The sequence below is a fragment of the Trachurus japonicus genome, chromosome 9 (genome assembly GCF_045865225.1).
Source record: "Trachurus japonicus isolate A0001 chromosome 9, Traja_1.0".
Lineage (NCBI taxonomy): Eukaryota > Metazoa > Chordata > Actinopteri > Carangiformes > Carangidae > Trachurus > Trachurus japonicus.
The window spans coordinates 1,961,765-1,984,644 of NC_140915.1; the positions used below are offsets into that span (position 1 = coordinate 1,961,765).

The window sequence follows — 22,880 nt, forward strand, 5'->3', positions numbered from 1 at the left end:
GTTTCTGTGTTGCAGCTTTACAGTTTGAGACAAGACAGAAACTTAAGTCTCCGGGTTCTGTAAAACAATTTAAAACACTATCAAAATATGTTTCACAGCTTCACATTAGCTTATTAGCCTAATGCTAACATCGGCTACAATAATATGACATTACTCCTTATGGGATAATCGTGTAGTTCAAACATGGACATAATAAGATTCTGAGATTACTGTAACATATTTATAAAGTTTACCTCGAGTTGTAGATGCTAACGGTGTAGCAGCGTAGCCGCTCAGCATATCGTTGAGCCTGAAGCTAGGGTTAGCCTCTCGTCCAAACAGCACGGCCTGCCTGCCTGCCGGCCTGCTGTGCGCGTTTTAATGACATAAACACCCCTCGTGGGGGGAGACACTCACGTGATTGGCTGTAAAGGAGGGAGACATCTGATTGGCTACAGACAACCTCCTCTTAGAAAAAACGCATTTGTGGATCAGAGTCACGTCAGGGGAGTCTCAAAAGTTTCACACACAAATGCAGGGAGGTTTACAAATTAAAAGCACTTTGTAAATACAGGTCCAACAGTTAATATATGAATGTAACAAGCCCCAAATGCGTATTTGATGAAGATTGCAAATACTTTAACATTCATGTATTTGTGATTATTTTTTAGATTTGTGTGTGCATTGGAAATATGTTTATGAATCTTACTTTTTATATGTGGATATTTTTTACTTACATATGAAATGAAACATATTTGTGTGTGCATTGAAAATGTATTTGTGTTTTGAGTCACATGTATATACAAATCCCCAAATACATTTGTGAAACTTTGTTGTGCATTTATGAATTTCTGTGTGCATTTATGAATTATGAGACTGTTCTAGCTCCATACTGTTTGTTCTCCCAAAATAAAGTTTGTGACTTGTCTGCGTGGAGAAGCTGCTGACAGATGCAGCTGACGTGACGTTTCCTCATCACTAAACCTATGAGCCAACATCCGATCCTCGCTCCCTCACGTCGTGAGGACAGGTCAACGTCTCCTGAACAGGCTACATGTCTATTCTTTGTGTTTTTCTCTCTTCATTTCTCACCACCTCGTTCCAGGTTTTGCTCGTAGCCATGTGAAATGGTGCGCCCTGTTGGTCCTATTAGATTTAAGCGCAGCATTTGATCCTGTAGATCACAGCTTACTCCTCGGCAGGCTCAGGGCCTGGGTGGGCGTGACGGGCTCCGCCCTAGCTTGGTTTGCATCATACCTCAGCGACAGATGTTTCTCGGTGGCCGTCGGTCCCTACAGGTCAGACTCCACCCCCTTGCATTGTGGGGTACCTCAAGGCTCTGTTCTGGCCCCTCTCCTGTTCGCCCTGTACTGCTCCCACTCAGTCACATCATCAGTAAGTTTCCTGGCATCTCCCATCACTGTTATGCAGATGACATTCAGCTCCATTTTTCATTTACACCTGATAAAATACAGGGCTTCAGCACCCTCCTGGATTGCCTGGCAGCTATTGAAGGCTGGATGGCAGCCAACCTCCTGCAGCTAAATACTGCAAAGACTGTGGTTCTAGTCATAGCCTCCAACTGTGTCACAGCCAGGGTACAAGACCATCCCGGACCACTCAAGAACCACATCCACACAAACATCAAGAACCTTGGAGTGCATTTTGACAAATCTATGCATCTAGAAAAACATGTGAAAACCCTCTCCCGAAACTGGTTCTTCCACCTGAGAAACATTGCCAAGCTCCGTTCCATAGTTTCCCACTCAGAACTAGAAATGTCAATACATGCTTTCATATCATCCAGACTGGACTACTGTAACTCACTCTTCACATGCCTTAATCAGTCATCCATCGACCGCCTTCAACTTGTCCAAAATGCAGCTGCCGGGAGCTGGGCGGGAGTAGTAGCGTTGACAGACAACCCCATTCAGCCAATCAGCAAGTTGGTGTAGTGACGGGGCTTTGCACCAGTCGTTCCCTGATTGGCCAACGTGCTGTGTCAATCACAGCGGCGACGCTGATTGGCTCTTAGGCCTTCTGAGGGTCTCAGGCCAAACGCTACAACGGGGATGAGGCCAGACTCTCCCTCAGAAATGAAATGAATTGCATTTCCGGGAGCGGCTGGTTTACGAAGCTACTGCCAGACTACTGACAAGGTAAAAAAAAAAAACAGACTACTGACAAAGTCAAAAAAACCCTACCACATCACACCCATTCTTGCCACTCTGCACTGGTTACCGGTCCCGTTCAGAATTCATTTCAAGGTGCTGCTACTCACTTATAAAGCCCTCCACTGGAGAGAGGAGGGGGTGTGACTCACCATCAGTGGGAGACGTGTGCCTGGTAACACGCATTTTTTTCATAGCGTCCGGTGTCCGGTGGACACGGCCCCTACTGCTGAGCGCCCGTGACCAACGGCCGTGTCCACCAAACACACTTTTGGAGTGGTCGCTCAGTAACACTTTATTTTAAGGGGTCCTTGTTCCTGTGTAATACCTAATTAATTACAGTGTAATTACCTATGTAACTGCATGTAATAGCATGTACTTACATTGTAAATACATTGTGTATTTTGGTGTAATTACAGGTCCTTGTTACACTTGTAATAAGAAATGTTTGTTACAATACTTTGTCAAAGTGGCCACTCTCTTTGGGGAAGGGGTACAAATGTAAGAAAAATGGGTGAAACCACAACCCATGTTGCCTGGGCAACCTTTTCCATTAATCTTCCTCCTGCCTCTTGAGTCTTGGAACATGTATGCTGTTACACAACTTAGTCTATGTAACAGTTGTGTTAATACACCGTTGTTACTCTTTGATACAGTGAAATGAGCACATTAAAATAAAGTGTACCTGGGATACCTCAGTTCTTACACATTAACTGCAATAACCAGTGTCTTCAGTCTTGTACCACGTGTGCTGTTACACAACTTAGTCTATGTAACAGTTGTGTTAATACACCGTTGTTACTCTTTGATACAGTGAAATGAGCACATTAAAATAAAGTGTACCTGGGATACCTCAGTTCTTACACATTAACTGCAATAACCAGTGTCTTCAGTCTTGTACCACTTGTGCTGTTTCACAACTTAGTCTATGTAACAGTTGTGTTAATACACCTTTGTTACTCTTTGATACAGTGGAATGAGCACATTAAAATAAAGTGTACCTGCTGGGATACCTCAGTTCTTACACATTAACTGCAATAACCAGTGTCTTCGATAGTGTACCACATGTGCTGTTACACAACATAGTCTATGTAACAGTTGTGTTACTACACACTAGTTACTCTTTGATACAGTGAAATAAGCACATTAAAATAAAGTGTACCTGGGTCGGGATACCTCAACTCATATAAATTAACTGCGATAACCAGTGTCTTTGTACTGTCTTTGAGGGTTAAAAAAGTCTGTGCTTTGGTTCAAAGAAACCATGTCCGAGTGAGTGGTCTTCTCTTTGGTTCAGAGAAACCGCGTCGAAGTGAGCGCTCGGCTCATCAAGTCCAGCTATGTTGTGTTTTTTCTGTTGCATGCTCACTTCTCATGCTCGGGTGTAAAAGTGAGCACAGACGGCTAAATCAATCAATCAATCAATCAAATTTTATTTATATAGCACCTTTCAAAGCAAACAGATGCCGTTCAAAGTGCTTTACATTTTGACTGAACAAATAGGAGGTAAAACAAGAAAAGCAAGGAGACTAATGCACGAAGATTAAAGACAACAAGAAAAAAAAAAATAACAGCCTCAAACAACAATACAATTTTACAAAACAAAATAGAACAAGATGCAGGATAAAAATAGGAGAAAGATAACAATAAGAAAGAATATAAAACTGTAAGACAGAACAAAAACACTGTGAGACTATAGCATAAAAGCCAGATTAAAAAGATGGGTTTTTAGCCTACGTTTAAAAGTGTCAATGTTTGTAACTCCTCTCAGATCCTCCGGCAGGCTGTTCCACAGCTTTGGGGCATAGTGGCTGAAAGCAGCATCACCAAATGTTTTGGTTCTGCTCTGAGGGACAGTTAAAAGAAAGGAGCCAGAGGATCTGAGGGGCCTTCCTGGTTTATACAATAAAAGCATCTCTGAGATATAATCTGGTGTAAGTCCATGGAGTGCTTTAAAAACTAATAAGAGAACTTTAAAATCAATACGGAAACTAACAGGCAGCCAGTGTAAAGACTTTAAAATTGGCGTGATGTGTGCTCTCCTTCTGGTCTGAGTGAGGACCCGTGCTGCAGAGTTTTGAATCAATTGCAGCTTGTTTACTGCATTCTTGGGTAGACCAGAGAGGAGAGCGTTGCAGTAGTCTAGCCTGCTAGTTATAAAAGCATGCATTAGTCTCTCTGTGTTGCTCCGAGAGAGAAACGGCCTCACTTTCGAGATGTTTTTTAAATGATAAAATGCTGCTTTTGTGACGGAGCGTATATGTGGTTTAAAATTAAAATCTGAATCAAATGTCACTCCTAGATTTCTTGCCTCATGACTTGGGTTTAAACCAAGCTTGTTTAGGTGAGAGGCCAGTTTCTCTCTTTGAGTTTTTGAGCCAATGATTAGCATTTCGGTCTTGTCCTGATTGAGCTGTAAAAAATTTTGTGACATCCAGGCCTTAATGTCTAAAATACATTTAAAAAGTGAGTCTATGGGTCCAGTGTCATCAGGGGACATGGCGACATAGAGCTGGGTATCATCAGCATAACTGTGGAAGGAAATTCCATGTCTCCCGATGACACCGCCCAGGGGTAGCATATATAGGTTAAAAAGTAATGGTCCCAAAATTGATCCTTGTGGTACCCCGCAGGTAATCTCGTAGTGTTTGGAGAAGTTATTGTCAATTGAGACAAAAAACTCTCTTCCGCAAAGATATGAATAAAACCAGTTTAAAACCAGTCCTGATAGGCCAACCCACTCACTTAATCTATTTAAGAGAATTTGGTGATCCACAGTATCGAAAGCAGCACTCAGGTCCAGCAGTACCAGAACTGTAGCTTTGTTCTGGTCAAGATTTGTTCTGATATCATTTACTACTTTTAGTAGGGCGGTCTCTGTGCTGTGATTTGTTCTGAATCCGGATTGAAACATTTCTAATTTGGTGTGTGAATTTAAAAAGGTACTTAACTGAATAAGAACAAGTTTCTCTAAAATCTTACTTAAGAATGGGAGGTTAGAAATTGGTCTGTAGCTACTGGGGGATAAAATGTCCAAGTTGCCTTTCTTTAAAAGAGGTTTAACTAAAGCGGTTTTAAAATCAGTGGGGAAGACACCTAGCTGTAGAGAATGGTTTACAATGGCTAGTACATCTTCAGACACTGAGTTAAAAATTGTTTTAAAAAGATAGGTTGGGATAGGATCAAGGGAACATGTTGAAGATTTCAGTTCTGTTACTACTTTCCTCAGAGTATCTGCATCAACCAGGTCAAAACATTCATATTTCACATCACATTGTATACAGGAAATTGGTAAAAGTGCAATGTGCCTGTTTTGCTGACAGATACCAGACCTAATATTAATTATTTTCTCCCTGAAGTATCCAGCAAATTCCTCACATCTAGGGGCTGGGAGCTCATTACTAAGGTTTGCTGTAGGATTTAGGAGGGAGTCTATTGTGCTGAAAAGAAGTCTGGGATTGTGGATATTGGTGTTAATCAAATTTGAGAAATATGCTTGTCGAGACTTTCGAATTTCTTTGTTGTAGTTTTTTAGGTTTTCAATAAATATATCATGATGGATTTCTAGTTTTGTTTTTCGCCATCTGCGCTCTGATGCTCTGCATTCTCTTTTTAGTTCCATGGTGAGATTATTTTTCCATGGAACTACATTTTTTGTAATTATTTTCTTGGTTTTAAAAGGAGCAACTGCATCGAGTGCTGATTTTATTTTATAGTTAAAATCTTTAACCAAGTCTTCACAGGATGATGGTAGAACTGTACTATTGTAAGCTGCAATTTGTGAGGTGAGGGTTGTGGCTACCTCGGGCGTTAAGTATCGTTTTCTAACAGTGCGCTCTGTGATATTTTGTAGGAAGTGATCAAAGCTGTTAAAAAATATACAGTGGTGGTCTGAGAGAGCTAGATCTGTAACAGATGAAATCTTGATGTTCAGACCATATGATATAACTAAATCCAATGTGTGTCCATGCTTATGAGTTGGTGAGTTCATATGCTGTTTAAAGTCCATACATTCCAGTAAATCTAAGAACTCTTTGGCTCTGGTATCTGCCAGGTTATCAACATGTATGTTAAAATCACCAATTAAAATGCAGGAGTTATAGCTTGTGTGAATGACAGAGAGTAGTTCCGAGAATTCTGTTAAAAACGAGGGAACAGGTATTTTAGGAGCTCTGTATATAGTTACTGTTAGGAAACAGGGTTGAGAGTTTAAAACAGTTGCATTATATTCAAATGTATTAAAAGTGCCCAAATCCACATGTCTGCCCTTCAATGTCTCTCTGTATATTGAGGCAGTGCCTCCGCCTTTCTTTCCTTTTCTACATGAGAAGGAGAAGCTGTAGCTTGGTGGACAGGCCTCAAGCAGTGTGGCTGGGGCATCTGTGCCCAGCCAGGTCTCAGTGAGGAAAAGACAATCAAGGTTATTGTCAGAGATGAGTTCATTTATACAGAAAGATTTGTTTGCTAATGACCTTACATTAAACAGAGCCATTTTTATTTCTGTCTGTTTTATGGACGAAAATGAGTTTCTATTTATGTTAACAGTAGTCAGATTGTTCATGTTTGGTCCTTTTGTAGCTCTGATTTCAGTATGTAACATGTTGCCTTTACAGCCAGTGAAGATAGGTTGGGAAGCATCTGGTCTGATACCTTTAGAAGTATTGACAGAACAGTACTTGGGTGGAGGTGGTCTGTTTTTAATTATGACTGGAATGGATGAGAGGGATACTGATGGACAGTGATCTGCTGATGTGTTTAAGGCAGGACCTTCTGGGCAGTCAAAAACAGTGTGGGGGGTGACAATGGGTTTAGTGCTGTCCTGGACATTGAAGCAAGAGAGTGTTGAAACAGAGTGCAATGTTGGCGGTGGCCTGTTGGGGGCGATAGTGAGACTGTTATTGCAGCGGGAGGACACAGAGGAAGACGAGGGGGAAGGAGAGTCAGGTGTGTCAGTCTCGAAGTTGTTGTTCTGTTGACGTCACTTACTGACGGACGAGGGGACACACGCGTGTTGAATCGCGTGACGGATGTTGTCTGCCAGCACCCTGCTGCCCAGCCTGGAGGGGTGAATTCCGTCAGCGCTGTAAAAGACGGCGCGGTTCCAGAACAGGTTAAAATTATCAATAAAACTAAGCCCACTTAGGGCGCAGGTGGACTGGAGCCAGGTACTGAGGCTGAGGAGCCTGGTGAAGCGCGATGCGCCACGGGAGAAGGAGGGGAGGGGCCCGGAGATAAACACAGACTTCCCGCAGCTGCTCAGCAAGTTAAAAAGTTCGTTGAAGTGCTTCTTCGTTATCTCAGACTGGAGGAGGGAAGTATCATTAAATCCCAGATGGATCACCAGTTTTTCAACTGAGGCTGGGAGTGAGACTAGCAACTCTGGGAGATTTTTGAGGAGATTTGGGACAGTGGAACCTGGGAAGCAATGTGTGACTGCGTTAAAAAAGCGGATGTTTCTAATGATGGAGTCTCCAATTATTGCAGTAGTTGGGGGAAAAAGCGGACGTGCAGGCGTGGATGAAGGTGAGAGTTTACCGGACATCAACTTGTTGCTGGCCGGGGGCATCTTCACTGAGTCGCGGAGAGGAAAACTGCTAGAATGACGGCGCACTGCATCCTTCAGAAGTTTATGGCGGGCAGAGGAGGTTGCGGTGCGGGATGGAGGTTTCACTCTGGAGCCATCAGCTGTACGGTCTCCATCAGCAGCCGGCAGAGGAGCAGGTGCTGCTGACTGGAGGACTGGAGGCAGTAGCTGGGTCCCATACAACGGTGTCATTTCCAGCGATTGACTGGTTTGCTTTATTCAGAAAAAAGCTGGACAGCGTGGGGAGTCTAGTGGCGAAACCAGACAGCTGCAGCTCCTTCCGCTCCAGCTCTGAGGAAAGATGTTTTATATCCTCCTTAAGGTCAGCGATCTTCCTATAGGCCTTTTGCAGGAGGGCACCGTCTCCACAGCGATCCGGAGGGACCCCAGATGCGGCAGAAGCTGAAGCCATCGTGGATTCTGAAACAGGGAAGAGAACAACAGCCAGCGGGCGCCAGAAGGAAGAGTACGGAGCACAGAGAAGTCCGGTGTAAAGCAGTCAGGTGGATGGAATAAAAACGTACACGCATGGGCTCCGTCCAGGAGCCCACAGCAGTGATATGTCAGCTACAGTCCAGGGAAGAAGTCAGAAGACCTACCGCCGAGGGCCCAGGAAGGGCCCGCTGTTGATGGATGTCTCAGGTAAATCTCTGCTTTCCAATGCGCTGTCAGCCGGCGTAGTAGTGCACTCTTGTTGCTCCCACTTTTTGTTGGTCTTCTTTAAGTTGAAGTAACTTCTGTCTTAGGCCGAATTGTCCATGGGGGAATTTATTCAAATGTCGGTGGGCTGTTTTGACAAACGGTGACGAGAGAACCCAGGAAAAAGGGAGTAGGAAGTAAAAACCCGGCGTAGCTCTATAGGGCTTTCGGCTTAATGGCGGTGTGCCGCGGTGGGCTGCACAAACTCAGTAAAAGTACAGCGATCGGATGCTTCGATCATTAAAAGCAACAGCCCGTTAAAAAGAGATACTGTTTAAAATGAATAACGTGGATTTAAAACAACTCAAAAGCAATAAAAAACAAGTTTAAAAGGGGTTTTTCTAAGAGCTGATCTGGGCTAACAAGTAGAGGTAGACGCCACACACTCTCTAAACAGACTGCTAAATAATATTGTTGGATGCTTTTGCCTTGGGGAATGTCTATGTGAGTAGAATATGTCAATAGTGTTACATGATTGTGTATTTTTGTAATTAAGACATAATTAGTTATGTTTTCAGTAAATATACCTTGCTAGCTTTCAGTCTATGCTAACTCTTTTCATTTTGTTAATCTGGATGCTAATTGAAGTGTAGCCTACCTATTCATGCAATGCTACTGTAAGTACTGTAAGTAAATTGTGTTTCTGTGATCATTTCAGTTTTACGGAGGAGAAATAGAGGACTCCATTAAAGGACAGGAAAAGATCAAGCCTTGTGGTTTTTTTGGGATAATAAAAATAAAGGACGATAAAGGAACACTGAAATGCATTTTTTTGAGTGTGTGGTTTATGCATACAGATTGCTGATGATGTTTTCAGTGAATTGAGTTATCCAGCACTGTCTCATTTTCTGAAAAAATGCTATTCTAGTTATTGGTTTATATATAAAAATACTTGAGTACCAAGTTTCTGCATGATGTTACATGTAAGTATGTAGCAGGTACACTTTATTTTAATGTGCTTATTCCGCTGTATCAAAGAGTAACAAGTGTGTACTAACACAATCGTTACATATACTAAGTTGTGTAACAGCACATGTGGTACACTATCGAAGACACTGGTTATTGCAGTTAATGTTTAAGGACTGAGGTATCCCAGCAGGTACACTTTAATGTGCTTATTACACTGTATCAAAGAGTAACTAGTGTGTAGTAACACAACTGTTACATAGACTAAGTTGTGAAACAACATACATGTTCCAAGACTCAAGAGGCAGGAGGAAGATTGATGGAAAAGGTTGCCCAGGCAACATGGGTTGTGGTTTCACCCATTTTTCTTGCAGATGTACCCCTTCCCCAAAGAGAGAGGCCACTTTGACAAAGTACTGTAACAAACATTTCTTATTACAAGTGTAACAAGGACCTGTAAGTACACCAAAATACACAATGTATTTACAATGTAAGTACATGCTATTACATGCAGTTACATAGGTAATTACACTGTAATTAATTAGGTAATTACACAGGAACAAGGACCCCTTAAAATAAAGTGTTACCGGTCGCTCTCTATCTCTCTCTCCCTCGCTCTCCCTCAGAATGCGGCCGTTACCAGGTTACAAAACGAGCCGCCTGACAAGCGCGGCGCTGTTCCAAAAGTTTAACATATTTCAACTCTGAGCTTCTGAGCGCCACAAAAAAAAAAAAAAACGCCGAGAGCTTTTTTTCTTCCCGGCGAGGGTGCTGAGTGGTGTGCACACCGAGCTCTATAGGATCTGAATGAAAAGTAGACGCCCAGAGCGCTAAAAGGGCGTCCGGTGGACACGGCCCCTTTATGTCAGAAGAGGTATTTTTTTCACAGCACCCCTGACGCAGTCAGACGGCACCCCAGTGTGCCACGGCACCCACTTTGAGAAAGGCTGATCTAAACTATATTGTCTTGAAGTTCTAAATGTGTTTTATACTGATTGTGTGATTGACTGTCCTTTTTAAATAGAGCAAATAATTTTTATACCATAGTTTTATTTTGGATGCTTGATTTAATTTACTTTGCACACAAAAACAGATTTCACAAAAACCAAAAGCTACCAGGGTCAAAATTATGAGACTGTGTCTGAGGAGCAGACTGAACACTGAAATACCTTCTGTCTTTTGTTGGCCATCACTGCTGTGAGTCACACTGATGTTTGTCCTGTGTACAGATGGAGGACATTTCAGATTTACCCTACCAGTGTTAAATACTGTATATTAATTAACAAACCAGGGATGTGATGGCACTAAATAGAGTCACATCCCTTACCATGATAAATTGTGGTATCAGTCTTGGTGAAACAGTGTCACTGATCTGGTTCTGTCAGGCAACAAAGATGGCGACGTCTGTGAAGGAGCAGCTGCTGCAGATTTTGAAGAATTTGGGGAAAGAGGAGCTGAAACGCTTCCAGTGGTACCTGCAGGATGCTAAATTACTGGATGGTTCCCCTGCCATCCCAAAGTGTGAGCTGGAGGATGCAAGCAGAGTGGACATGGTGGACTTGATGGTCGGCATGCACACTACTGACAAAGTTCTGCAGGTGGCGAGGTTCATTCTGAAGACGATGGGAATTAATGAAGGTCAGTCATGGGAAGTGCAGCTAGGGTTTTACCTTTGTTAAATATCTTGGCTTTGTAACTATTTCCACACAGAGGACAAAGTCAACTGGGTTGGTCCTGCTACTCCTCATGATTAATGATTCCCTTTCCTCCAACAGGGCAAGATCCGTCAGCAGCAGCAGCAGCAGCAGCAGGTGAAGTTCAACACCTTTTGTGAGGGGATGTCACATTTCATGGTTGTAGTCATCACCATGACTACATGAATTTAGATCCAAATATTTCTGTGTTTAGATTCATTTACTGTGACCTGTTGTTACAAGGACCTTTACCTTATTGTCCTATTATCTGTTTATTCATTCAGAAGCTCTTCACAAATGCCAGCCTAAACTCAAAGACAACCTGAAGGAGAAGTTCCAGTGTGTGTTTGAGGGCATCGCTATAGCAGGACACCAAACCCTTCTGAACCAGATCTACACAGAGCTCTACATCGCACAGGGAGGGACTGGAGAGGTCAATGATGAACATGAGGTCAGACAGATTGAAACAGCGTCCAGGAAACCAGACAGACCAGAAACAACCATCAGACAAGAAGACATCTTTAAAGCCTCAACTGGAAGAGACCGACCAATCAGAAGAGTGATGACAAAGGGAGTGGCTGGCATTGGGAAAACAGTCTTAACACAGAAGTTCACTCTGGACTGGGCTGAAGGCAAAACCAACCAGGACATACACTTAACATTTCCCTTCACCTTCAGAGAGCTGAATGTGCTGAAAGAGGAAAAGTTCAGCTTGGTGGAACTTGTTCATCACTTCTTCTCTGAAACCAAAGAAGCAGGAATCTGCAGCTTTGATCAGTTCCAGGTCGTCTTCATCTTTGACGGTCTGGACGAGTGTCGACTTCCTCTGGACTTCCACAACACTGAGATCCTGACTGATGTGACAGAGTCCACCTCAGTCAACGTGCTGCTGATAAACCTCATCAGGGGGAAGCTGCTTCCCTCTGCTCGTCTCTGGATAACCACACGACCTGCAGCAGCCAATCAGATCCCTCCTCAGTGTGTTGACATGGTGACAGAGGTCAGAGGGTTCACTGACCCACAGAAGGAGGAGTACTTCAGGAAGAGGTTCAGAGATGAGCAGCAGGCCAGAGAGATCATCTCCCACATCAAGACATCACGAAGCCTCCACATCATGTGCCACATCCCAGTCTTCTGCTGGATCACTGCTACAGTTCTGGAGGAGCTGTTGGAGACCAGAGAGGGAGGAGAGCTGCCCAAGACCCTGACTGAGATGTACATCCACTTCCTGGTGGTTCATCTGAAACTGAAGAAGGTCAAGTATGATGGAGGAGCTGAGACAGATCCACACTGGAGTCCAGAGAGCAGGAAGATGATCAAGTCTCTGGGAAAACTGGCTTTTAAGCAGCTGCAGAAAGGAAACCTGATCTTCTATGAATCAGACCTGCCAGAGTGTGGCATCGATATCAGAGCAGCCTCAGTGTACTCAGGAGTGTTCACACAGATCTTTAGATTGGAGAAACGCCTCTACCAGGCGGCCAAGGTGTTCTGCTTCGTCCATCTGAGTGTTCAGGAGTTTCTGGCTGCTCTTCATGTCCATCTGACCTTCATCAACTCTGGAGTCAACCTGATGTCGGGAAAGAAATTAAACTTTAAACTTTTTAAACTGTTCAGAGACAAATCATCACATTTCTACCAGAGTGCTGTGGACAAGGCCTTACAGAGTCCAAATGGACACCTGGACTTGTTCCTCCGCTTCCTCCTGGGTCTTTCACTGGAGACCAATCAGACTCTCCTACAAGGTCTGATGACACAGACAAGAAGCGACTCACGGTCAAATCAGAAAACAGTCCAGTACATCAAGAAGAAGATTGAAGAGACTCCCTCTGCAGAGAAAAGCATCAACCTGTTCCATTGTCTGAATGAACTCAATGATCGTTCTCTAGTGGGGGAGATCCAACAATCCCTGAGATCAGGACGTCTCTCCACAGATAAACTGTCTCCTGCTCAATGGTCGGCTCTGGTCTTCATCTTACTGTCATCAGAAGAAGATCTGGACGAGTTTGATCTGAAGAAATACTCTGCTTCAGAGGAGACTCTTCTGAGGCTGCTGCCAGTGGTCAAAGCCTCTAACAAAGCTCTGTAAGTGTAGAGATAGTTGGATTTATTCATCATTGTATAAAAACACTTCTGTCTTTTCAACAGGACAGAAAATAAATCCCTTTCTTCTTTAATTCCTCATGATCATCTCTTCAGACTGAGCGGCTGTAACCTCTCAGAGAGAAGCTGTGAAGCTCTGTCCTCAGTCCTCAGCTCCCAGTCCTCTAGTCTGAGACACCTGGACCTGAGTAACAACAACCTGCAGGACTCAGGAGTGAAGCTGCTGTCTGGTGGACTGGAGAGTCCACACTGTAGACTGGAGACTCTCAGGTGAGGATCCATCCAGCTGTTTATCTGATGACATTTGAACACAGCAGCAGGTGTTGACAGAGGGTTCATGTGTGTTGTTGTGTGTGTTCAGTCTGTCTGGATGTCTGGTCACAGAGGAAGGCTGTGCTTCTCTGGCCTCAGCTCTGAGCTCCAACCCCTCCCATCTGAGAGAGCTGGACCTGAGCTACAACCATCCAGGAGCCTCAGGAGTGAAGCTGCTGTCAGACAGACTGAATGATCCAGACTGGAGACTGGACTCTCTCAGGTATGGAGAGGCTGCTGCAGCCACACACACTGTCTGATAGAGGAGGAAGAGCTGGAACATTTTCTATGGCCCCGTTCACACCTGGTCACACCTGGTATTAACATCTGTCTCAGGTGATTGATGCATTGATAACATCAGATCCCATCACTCAGACCATATCCAGAGGTGGTGTAGGCCACAGTGAAGCTCCGCCCACTCCACTGACGTCCTCTGTCCCAGTCTGACTCGTCCCAACACAGTTTATACTGAAGCCAAAATCTCAGAGTGTTTCAAACATGAGCTGTGCAGCTTTCATCAGTCACAGTGATGAACTACTGGGATCAGGAGTTTCTCCTCCTGATGACTTCAGTGTCTTAAATTAAATTCACCTGTAAAGGTTATAGTGCATTTTAGGTGCATTCTGAAATTTAACCCAAAAGCCAAACATCCCTAACTTTTTGTGAGTACTACTGTATCTCATATAATGCATAGATCTATGTGATATGCAGCAGCCTGGCTCCATACAGCAGCCTGGCGCCTGTCATAGTGGAGTCAGGCTGCATCTGACAGCTCAGTGTGATGTAGGCTATGACCAACGGCCTATGGGAGGCAGGCTATTATCTGAGGGAAGCCTTTATTTCTAAATCCCTCCTTTTATTTTTACACACAGCGACCAAGCTCATCGTTCATTAGCTCATCTTCATCTTCTTCACGTGCTTTTCTCCTCGCTGCGCTGTCAGACCTGAGTCTCTGTCTCCGTTACGCTGTATCGCTTCAATCCCATTCAAGTCGCATTTTTACAGCGTGCCCTGCGGTCCATCTTCGGTCCATGAATCTATAATATATCCATGCTCCGGACACAGAGCAGAGACCCAGTGGAAAGCTGTCCCTCTCTGAAGCAGAGGACGAGGCTTCATTCCCGTCAGTCTTCACAGACGTCCACACATGAGTTTTTTTGTTTGTTTGTTTGTTTTTCTTGTATTTAGGGCCGGCCTTTTTTTCGTTCGTGTAATGATTGAATACCGGCCATTATTTGATGAAATGCGGTATGCTATTATAAAGTAACTTCAGATCACATAATCACTGATAAGTGTGCGTCCCCCCCCCCCCTCTCAATAAACAGTTCCGACGTCCATGAGGCTGCACTTCAGACTGGTGCGGTCAGTGGAGGGAGACTGACATAAACTGCGTTGAGATTTTTTTTGCCCGTACTGTAAAACATTCGGGGCTTTGGCAAAAACATCCGGGGCTTGAGCCCAAGTAGCCATCCCCTAACCCCGCCCCTGTTCGGGTGCAAAGTCACTGTTAACGAAATCAACATCTAATCTGTCCCTTCACAATAAAGTTTGTAACGTGTCTGTTTGGAGCAGCTGCTGACAGTGACAGTTCCTCATCACTAAACCTGAGCCACCATCACAGCATGAAAAGTGGGATTTTCGTCCCCTGTGAACTAGGGCTTGACGCTAAGCTTTTTTCCAAGTAGCACTGTGCTACCATGCTGAAAAATTTAGTAGCACAATAAAAATTTTGTAGCTTTGGTGAAAATATCATTTTCAAACAAATAAAGTAGATTTAGCCTATAATCCTAACCCTGTAGACTAATTTTTAATGTTTTAACTGGCTCTTTGCCTTAACAAAAATCAGGAAAGACAAACAATGCAAATATGTGTGAGAAAATAGAATATTTATTACAACCAATATTAGTTTTTAGTTTTACGCTGTATGTGTGTGCATGTGGCCCAGCGGTGGGGGTATTGATGAGCAGTGAACCTATATTTCCCTCAGTATAAAAAGCTGAACATTACATACAGGGCTCTACACTAAGATTTTTTAGGAGCACAATGAAAAATGTTGTAGCAGGCTGTTTAAGCCTTAAATAATGCTGAGGGTCCAACATGACCCATTTTTATATTTGAGAACAGTAAAAACACCAAACATTTTTCCTCAACAACCTGTCACACAAGCAGCTCCATGTTGCCCCTGTGTGATGTTCAGGGACAGGTCAGACAGGGAGCTTTGAGGTTGAAGTTTATATGAATGTTGCACTGTGAGACTGTGACCACATGTCAGCTGTTCTCACCGCGACAAGCGGTTTTTTTTTTTGATAGCTCCGCGGTAGCCTCGGAGGCCACGTACCACCTAAGGGCTTCCTTCACCTGGGGCAGAGCTCCGTGTGAAACGGTAGGAGAGACACAGCCCGAGACCGTGTACCGGAGGAAGAAGCAGGTCGAACGTGCACGGAAAAAAAGCGCATCGCACCGAATGTGCGCTGCTACGGTGTCGCCTTGGCGTGCATGACGCGCGTCTACCTTGAAGGTAATGTGCGGAAAAGACGTTACATCTGAACGGCCCCGATGTACACAAGCTTTAATCAATGCGGCGGCCAAAATCACCAAACAGGCAGGGGGGGCGGGGCGGGGCGGGGCGGGTCGGGGCGGGGCGGGGGGGATACTGCTCACGTTAAACAGCATGCAAAGCGGTGCATGCAGTTTCTGCAAGGGGCTAATTAGCATATGAATAGCGGCGAAACAGCGCCTGGTCAGAAGGTGTTAATGGCTCTAATCAGCATATGAACAGCAGCAGCCAGGCGGGGCTTGAATGGCCTCACTCAGTCTTGGTTGAAACCGCTACTCTTAAACCAGAAAAATGACTCATGATTGGTTGATATATATACTTTTAAACTAGAAAAACGACTTGTGATTGGTTGATATGTATACTTTTAAACTAGAAAAAAGACTTGTGATTGGTTGATATATATACTTTTAAACTAGGAAAATGACTCGTGATTGGTTGATATATACTTTTAAACTAGAAAAAAGACTCGTGATTGGTTGATATATACTTTTAAACTAGAAAAATGACTTGCGATTGGTTGATATGTATACTTTTAAACTAGAAAAATGACTTGTGATTGGTTCCTATATATACTTAGAAAAATCACTCCTAATTGGTTGAAATATACACACACACACATTGTTATCCTATGGACATGAATTTATTGAGCAAACGAAAATTGCCAGCAACATGTTTATTCACAGAAAGAGCTTTATTGGCATAAATAATAATAAAAAATGTATGTATAGCTACATAGCACAAAACACAACACACAGCAGTCTCCTCCATGATCCTATGGCACAGCTCTGTTTGCTGCGTCTGGGATGTAGGTAACAGATGACATTCTTTTTTAATTTTGTCCAAGTTGTAAACATCTGTGGTGTGTTGCCCTGTATTCAGGATTTGCCCCTGAATGTGAGGTTGTAGAGCTCCAGAGAACTTTTCACAGCTTCCGCCTGCGCTGCAAGTATAAGACAGTAACACTTAAGCACAGCATTAACATGCATCCCCTTACATTCAACAGTAAGCAGAAAGTAGTAAACGTTACTTACACACAATAGTGTCTTTATCGGCATCAGGCACAGTGGTCACGAGGTCAGTCTGTGAAAACAAAATGTACGGTTAAGATGAGTATCTGTTTTACGTTTTTCCTCATGCAGCAGAATGAACACATAGCCTATTCTTTAAATCTTACCCTTGCTCTGGTTTGTAGCTCCTCCAAGTTGCCTCAGAGTTGTGAAGACGGCGTACTGCATCCTGTAAATACACAGAAACACACTTTGATAAAGCAACACACTGGTTCAGGCTACTTTTAGCTTGGGCTACGGAAAGAAAGCTTTACTATTAGCTTAGCAAGCAGGCACCGAACATATTCTTACCGCAATTTGGGGATTGCATCCGTCTTTTCCTCTTAGAGTTGGGCTCCTCTGGCCTGTTTTTCATCTCCAAGGCATGAAGGCAGTCAGTCCGAGTCGGCGGTAGTTATCTGACGAGACAGCCCACTAACAGCGTTCAAAAGCACTCTCCTCTCGTCGGTGTGCCGACTTGCTGTGGAAAGGTGTTCGCGTCCATGCAGAGGAGTTGAGGGGGGGGCGAAGTTAAGACGCCGCTCAGCCATTGTAGTCAACGAATCAGCAAAGTTAGAAAACGTTGTGAGAGAAGTCTGTTTACGCCTTGCAAGTACTTCCGTGTTAGTCCTGCCCACGACCTCACGTGATTGGATGAGGACCCGGAGTCTCGTCGGGTCCTCCAATCACAGGGGAGTTCATTGTTATATGGAAGAACTTGCGAGATGTGGTTTGCCCATCTCTCAACACTCATTCCAAACGTAGCCTAATATGTTCAAAGTTGTATTCATTTAGACAAACCTGGGAAAAGTCCTGGGAAATAGTGTCCCATTTAAATTGTCTAGTTAAAATGTGGTTGCTTTTCACTGTTGTGGTTGTTGTATTAATCTTTTCTACATAACATTGTAGTAGATTTTACATAATTTTTAAAAACCTATTTAGATGATGATTAAAGTCAATTTGTTTGTGTTTTCTCAGAATATATTTCTTTTAAAATATTTTGTTTTTGTTTTTGTTTTTGTTTTTTACATATGGCCCTAATACACCAGCCTACTTCTCAGTATTGACCAAATGTTAAAATTCAAATGCATAAAAACTTTTTTTGGATGTTTTAAATTGACAGTGGGTTTTATAAGGATTAAAATGAAGTTAATACCTTTTAGAAAAATCTTACCTGGAATAACACTCCCCCTGCTACCAAGCTACATTGATTTGCATTTGTATAGCTCACAGCATGATCATTTACATGTTAAAGCCTTCCCTTGAATTAGGGAGAGGGGGGTGATGGGGGGGAAACTGCCCAGCAAAGCCCACGGCAATTTCTGACAATTCCCGACAATTCCCGACAGTTGTTGGTGTTTCCTGCAAATTGTCGTATGCAGTCGCAAACCTGAACTTCCACGACAATTTACAGTGCCGCTAACTGTCGAAAATCCCACTTTTCATGCAGTGCATCCGATCCTCACTCACGTCGTGACGACGGGACAAAGTCTTTTGGACATATATTGTATATTCTGTGTTTTTCCTCTCTATAACCGTCCAGCGGAGAATTAAAAAAAACAAAATGGCCGTGAGTCCAGCCCCATCGGGTCCAGGGGAGGGGGGGGGGGGGGGGGGTTGCATATGGTCATTGTCCCCACCACTTTTCAAAGTAAACTGACGCCCTTGGCTGTGGCTCCTGTGGAAACCTGCTCACAGCCTCATTTAGGCCGTAAGGTCAACCACGAAAAGTCTTTCAGAAATTGAATTCCGCTCCACCGTCTGCGAACTACACGATCTTCAGTTGATAAAAAAGATAAAGTTATTTAGAGCTCACAGCAAAAAGTTCGTCGCAAAAAATCCTGCCCGATCTTTACGGCGAGGCATTTTACACAGGACTAGTTTCTACCTGGCGTATTAACATTTTGGTCCGCGAGAGGTGGCACGGTCGTCACGTGACCTCGATAGACCAATAGGCTTGCTCCATTTGATAAACAGAAACAGCAACATGGCGGCCCGCGACTCGTCAACAAGCACTTCCGAAGGCGAAGAGAAGTCATCAGAAGAAAGTGATGGAAAACATAAACGACATAAGCGGTGCTATATGCACATAGCTTCTATCAAGCATGAAAAAGTCCAAGATTTCACAACTGCACGGTGGAATACTTACAGAAATAGCCTACGACGGTGGCTCGAGTTGGCCGGAGAGTACCGAGACGTAGCTGAAAACCACAAACACTGCCTTGATTTGGAGTTTGAAAGTATTCCCGTGGACGCTGCTTTTCATCCGACATGCTACCGAAGGTATATTGACAATAGTGCAATTTCAAAAGTGGAAAGGCGTCTTGCGCGTGAGAGAGAAACAGGAAACGTTACGGAAGACCGCACAAGAAGCGAGGCTATCCCATCAACATCGAGCGGGACGACTCCAATAAAACTGAGATCCAGGTCAACATTTCCCGTCTCGGGCTCTGGCCCCGTCCTTTCTGCCCTGTGCATAATATGCAAGAAAAGCGGCAAATACATTGTCAAAGCTGGCAGACGACAAAGGGAAGCTCTGTCAAAAGCAGAAACATTAACAGCAGGTAAGCAAAATGCATCTCATCCCCCACCACACACAAACACACTAGTTGAATGACTAACATTATCAACACTGCTCCTGAACACGCAACATGCCATAGCTGAACTGCACTGTACAATAAACTACACTGCACACAATTATATCTTCATTTGTGTTGGAGTAATATATATGTTTGTATATATGTCATGTGCCTGTGTGTCTTGATGTTAATATGATACCCCAATATGATACTTAATATTGGGGGCGGGACTAGATAAGCTTTTGCTTCTCCCGCTTTCCCTTTCGGTCATGTGTATTGTATTATTGGATTAAGATGATGTGTGATGATGATGACTAATTGACATGCCCGAAATGAACCAAATAAATAAATAAAATAAATAAATAATACAGGATACCTTAATTTCCTTCGGGATTAATAAAGCATATCTATCTATTGTTTCTACAAGGCAAGTTGCAGAAAGCTGCTGAGTTAAAGGAGGACGATTCCATTCTTATTCACATCAAAGACAAAGACTGTGTAGCTCTGGAGGTGCAGTACCACAAGAGCTGTTACCAACAGTACACCAGGTTTTTGATTGAGCCTGCCAGACCAGAGAAAGAACAGTAAGTCATTTATTAACTTTACATAAATAAACACTGTACATTGTGTTTTATTTCTTATGTACGTGAACACAATCATAACGCTTATTTTCATTCTTCCAAATTGTGTGTTTTGTTTTGGGTTTTTTTTAGGAATGAGCCAACGTTTGATGCCAGTTATAAGATTTTCTGTGAGAGGATCATCCGTCAAAGGCTGCTTATCAACCAGGAGGTGCTGAGAATGGGCCAGCTGAGGAAGACCTTCATAGAACTGGTGAAGACAAACGAAGGTCTTGATGCTTCAAAATACAGGTAATTGAAAAACAATTTAAGCAATTATTTGTCACATGCAAGACCATTTTAACCACAGAATGTGTGTGACCAGCTTGCTGTCCGCACAGACATGTACAATTTGTCAACAAGTAAAACAGCTGATAGTGTTGTTAGTGATCTGTACTTTTCCTGGGCATCTATAGATTGGCTCCAGCCTGTAATGTTTTGTATCTGCCCCACCACTCTGTGTTGATTTGTGAAACAGCCCCAACTGTAATGAAGCCCACCTTTAGCCTATGCTTTAGATGGTACTCCGATGACCCTTAATTTTTGCTGTTTGTTGTGTTGCAGACAGGATATACTGAAGAGGAGGCTGAGCCTGGATTTCCCTCAGCTAGTGTTTCACACCCCTTCAAAGCGCAACGTCTCTGAACTTGTTTTTGCTGAAAATTTGTCGACAGAAACACTCTTGGACATGCTACCTTATCCATCAGGTGGAGACACCACACAGTCTAGTGAGTATAGTCAGACAGACAGTGCGGGCCTGTTTTAAAAAAAAGATAAGTGCTCCATCACCCACTGGACATGGATGGCATCTGGAAGAGGAACAGCTTAACATCACATGGATGACGAGGAATCCAGCCCCCGACAGTGTTATGCATGCAGTACACTGCAGTTGTAAAGGGAGTGGCTGTAAGAGCAACAGCAAATAACGGGAGCAGAGGATTCCCTGTAAGAAACTTTTTATTTTGACCTAGTTGTTTTTGCGTGTAGATGTTTGTTTGTTTTTCAGGATTGTATTGCATTGCATTCTTATTTTTACCATTAATACTACCATTCATTTCTTATGCTTATGCTGTTTTATATGCTGTATGTATATATGTTTTTAGGACTGTTTTTATGGTTGATTAGTGTTTTTTGTTATGAGTGAATAAATGACTGATTGATGGATGGATTGATTTGTATATTTGAGTGTTGAGCAGCACTGGTGCCCAGGGCACTAGACACTGAGCAAATAATCACATAATAATTTCATATACAATAGCCACGTAATGAAATATATACCAAAGCACCATATAATGAAACCTCTGAAAATAGGGATACAAATGAACACAAATAACTGTTAAATCATAAACTTTAATGACTTTTATTAACTTCAAATAGCAGTTTTAATCAATGCCAGTGTGGTTTTTTATATACTGAATCCAAGTGTTCACATCCTTTCTTGTTGAAATTATTCACTCAAACCATTTTCCAAATAATATACACACACACTCCTCTGATGACAGACTGCAGCTGACAACTGCGCGAGTGTTATTGTCTCGTTATTACAGTCGCGAATATGGCATATCTATTGCACGGCGATCCGTCCCCCCAAATTTTATTTTTTTTGTTCCCGGTCCCATCGCGGACATTTCCTGAAAATTTCATCCAAATCCGTCCATAACTTTTCGAGTTATGTTTATAAAGGTAAGGTTTGATAAAACACGGGAGGCCGCCATGTTGCTGTTTCTGTTTATCAAATGGAGCAAGCCTATTGGTCTATCGAGGTCACGTGACGACCGTGCCACCTCTCGCGGACCAAAATGTTAGTACGCCAAGTAGAAACTAGTCCTGTGTAAAATGCCTCGCCGTAAAGATCGGGCAGGATTTTTTGTGACGAACTTTTTGCTGTGAGCTCTAAATAACTTTATCTTTTTTATCAACTAAAGATCGTGTAGTTCGCAGATGGTGGAGCGAGATGAAACGATAACAGGGTTGACCTTACGGCCTAATTCTTCAGCTTCCTGGGGAGTTTTCTTCAGACAAACACAAGTTGTGTTCACACTCAGTGTTTCTCACTAAACTCTCTGTTTCACTGAGCTCCAACAAACGTGTCTTCACCTGTGCCTTTCCTGGTGCATTGTGGGATATCTGGGCTGGTCAGCTCCACCTGTTGTGTCTTCATCTTCTTTGCTGTGACGTGTGTTTGTGCAGCTTGAGAGTCAGAGAGTGAAAGTGTGTGTCTCACACTGCAGTGACATGACATGGAGAAAAGACATGATGAAGTGTTTCCTCCTGGTCTCCTCCTGCTCTGTATCATCACTAGATAAAGACTCCAGCTCCTTCTTCTCTGTGCTCAGTGTTCATCCAGACATACCAGCCTCCATGTAGCATCCCCGGCTAAATGATGGTGGAACTCTCAAACTGATGGTTCACAATGTTTTATTCCTTGGACCGTTTCAATGTAAACACACCGTAAGAGCTATGAAAAGAAGAAAACAAAATACAGTTACCTTTACTCTTACTTGAAATTGCCTTTAACTGCCTTTATCACAATCATGTAAGTTGACTTTTTATCTAATAAACTTATTGTAGACTCAAAGGTTTTACTCAATGAATTTAAATATATATTTTAACTGCTACGATTGATGTTACAA

At 43.1% G+C, this 22,880-nt stretch overlaps 3 protein-coding genes across 3 annotated transcripts in view; 2 read left to right on the forward strand and 1 right to left on the reverse strand.

Moving 5' to 3' along the window:
* The window catches only part of LOC146980466 (endosome-associated-trafficking regulator 1-like), a 537,750-nt gene that overhangs the window by 394,976 nt on the left and 119,894 nt on the right, over positions 1-22,880 (reverse strand). The gene's annotated exons all lie outside the window — the stretch shown is intronic.
* On the forward strand, positions 10,734-13,785 carry LOC146980479 (protein NLRC3-like). The gene is made up of 7 exons (XM_085787899.1): positions 10,734-10,981; positions 11,050-11,066; positions 11,115-11,150; positions 11,318-13,115; positions 13,230-13,403; positions 13,495-13,668; positions 13,782-13,785. The coding sequence occupies exons 1-7, from the start codon at positions 10,734-10,736 to the stop codon at positions 13,783-13,785; spliced, it is 2,451 nt and encodes an 816-aa protein (XP_085644025.1).
* On the forward strand, positions 19,036-21,013 carry LOC146980480 (uncharacterized). Its single transcript, XM_085787900.1, has 4 exons — positions 19,036-19,612; positions 20,055-20,211; positions 20,341-20,499; positions 20,812-21,013. Exons 1-4 carry the CDS (start codon positions 19,036-19,038, stop codon positions 21,011-21,013), a joined length of 1,095 nt encoding a protein of 364 aa, XP_085644026.1.

Coding starts and splice junctions, on each gene's coding strand:
- LOC146980479 (XM_085787899.1), top strand. CDS start 10,734: ATGGCGACGTCTGTGAAGGAGCAGCTGCTGCAGATTTTGAAGAATTTG. Junction 13,116..13,229: donor AAAGCCTCTAACAAAGCTCT/GTAAGTGTAGAG, acceptor TCATCTCTTCAG/ACTGAGCGGCTGTAACCTCT. Junction 13,404..13,494: donor TGTAGACTGGAGACTCTCAG/GTGAGGATCCAT, acceptor GTGTGTGTTCAG/TCTGTCTGGATGTCTGGTCA.
- LOC146980480 (XM_085787900.1), top strand. CDS start 19,036: ATGGCGGCCCGCGACTCGTCAACAAGCACTTCCGAAGGCGAAGAGAAG. Junction 19,613..20,054: donor AGCAGAAACATTAACAGCAG/GTAAGCAAAATG, acceptor TGTTTCTACAAG/GCAAGTTGCAGAAAGCTGCT. Junction 20,212..20,340: donor GCCAGACCAGAGAAAGAACA/GTAAGTCATTTA, acceptor GGTTTTTTTTAG/GAATGAGCCAACGTTTGATG.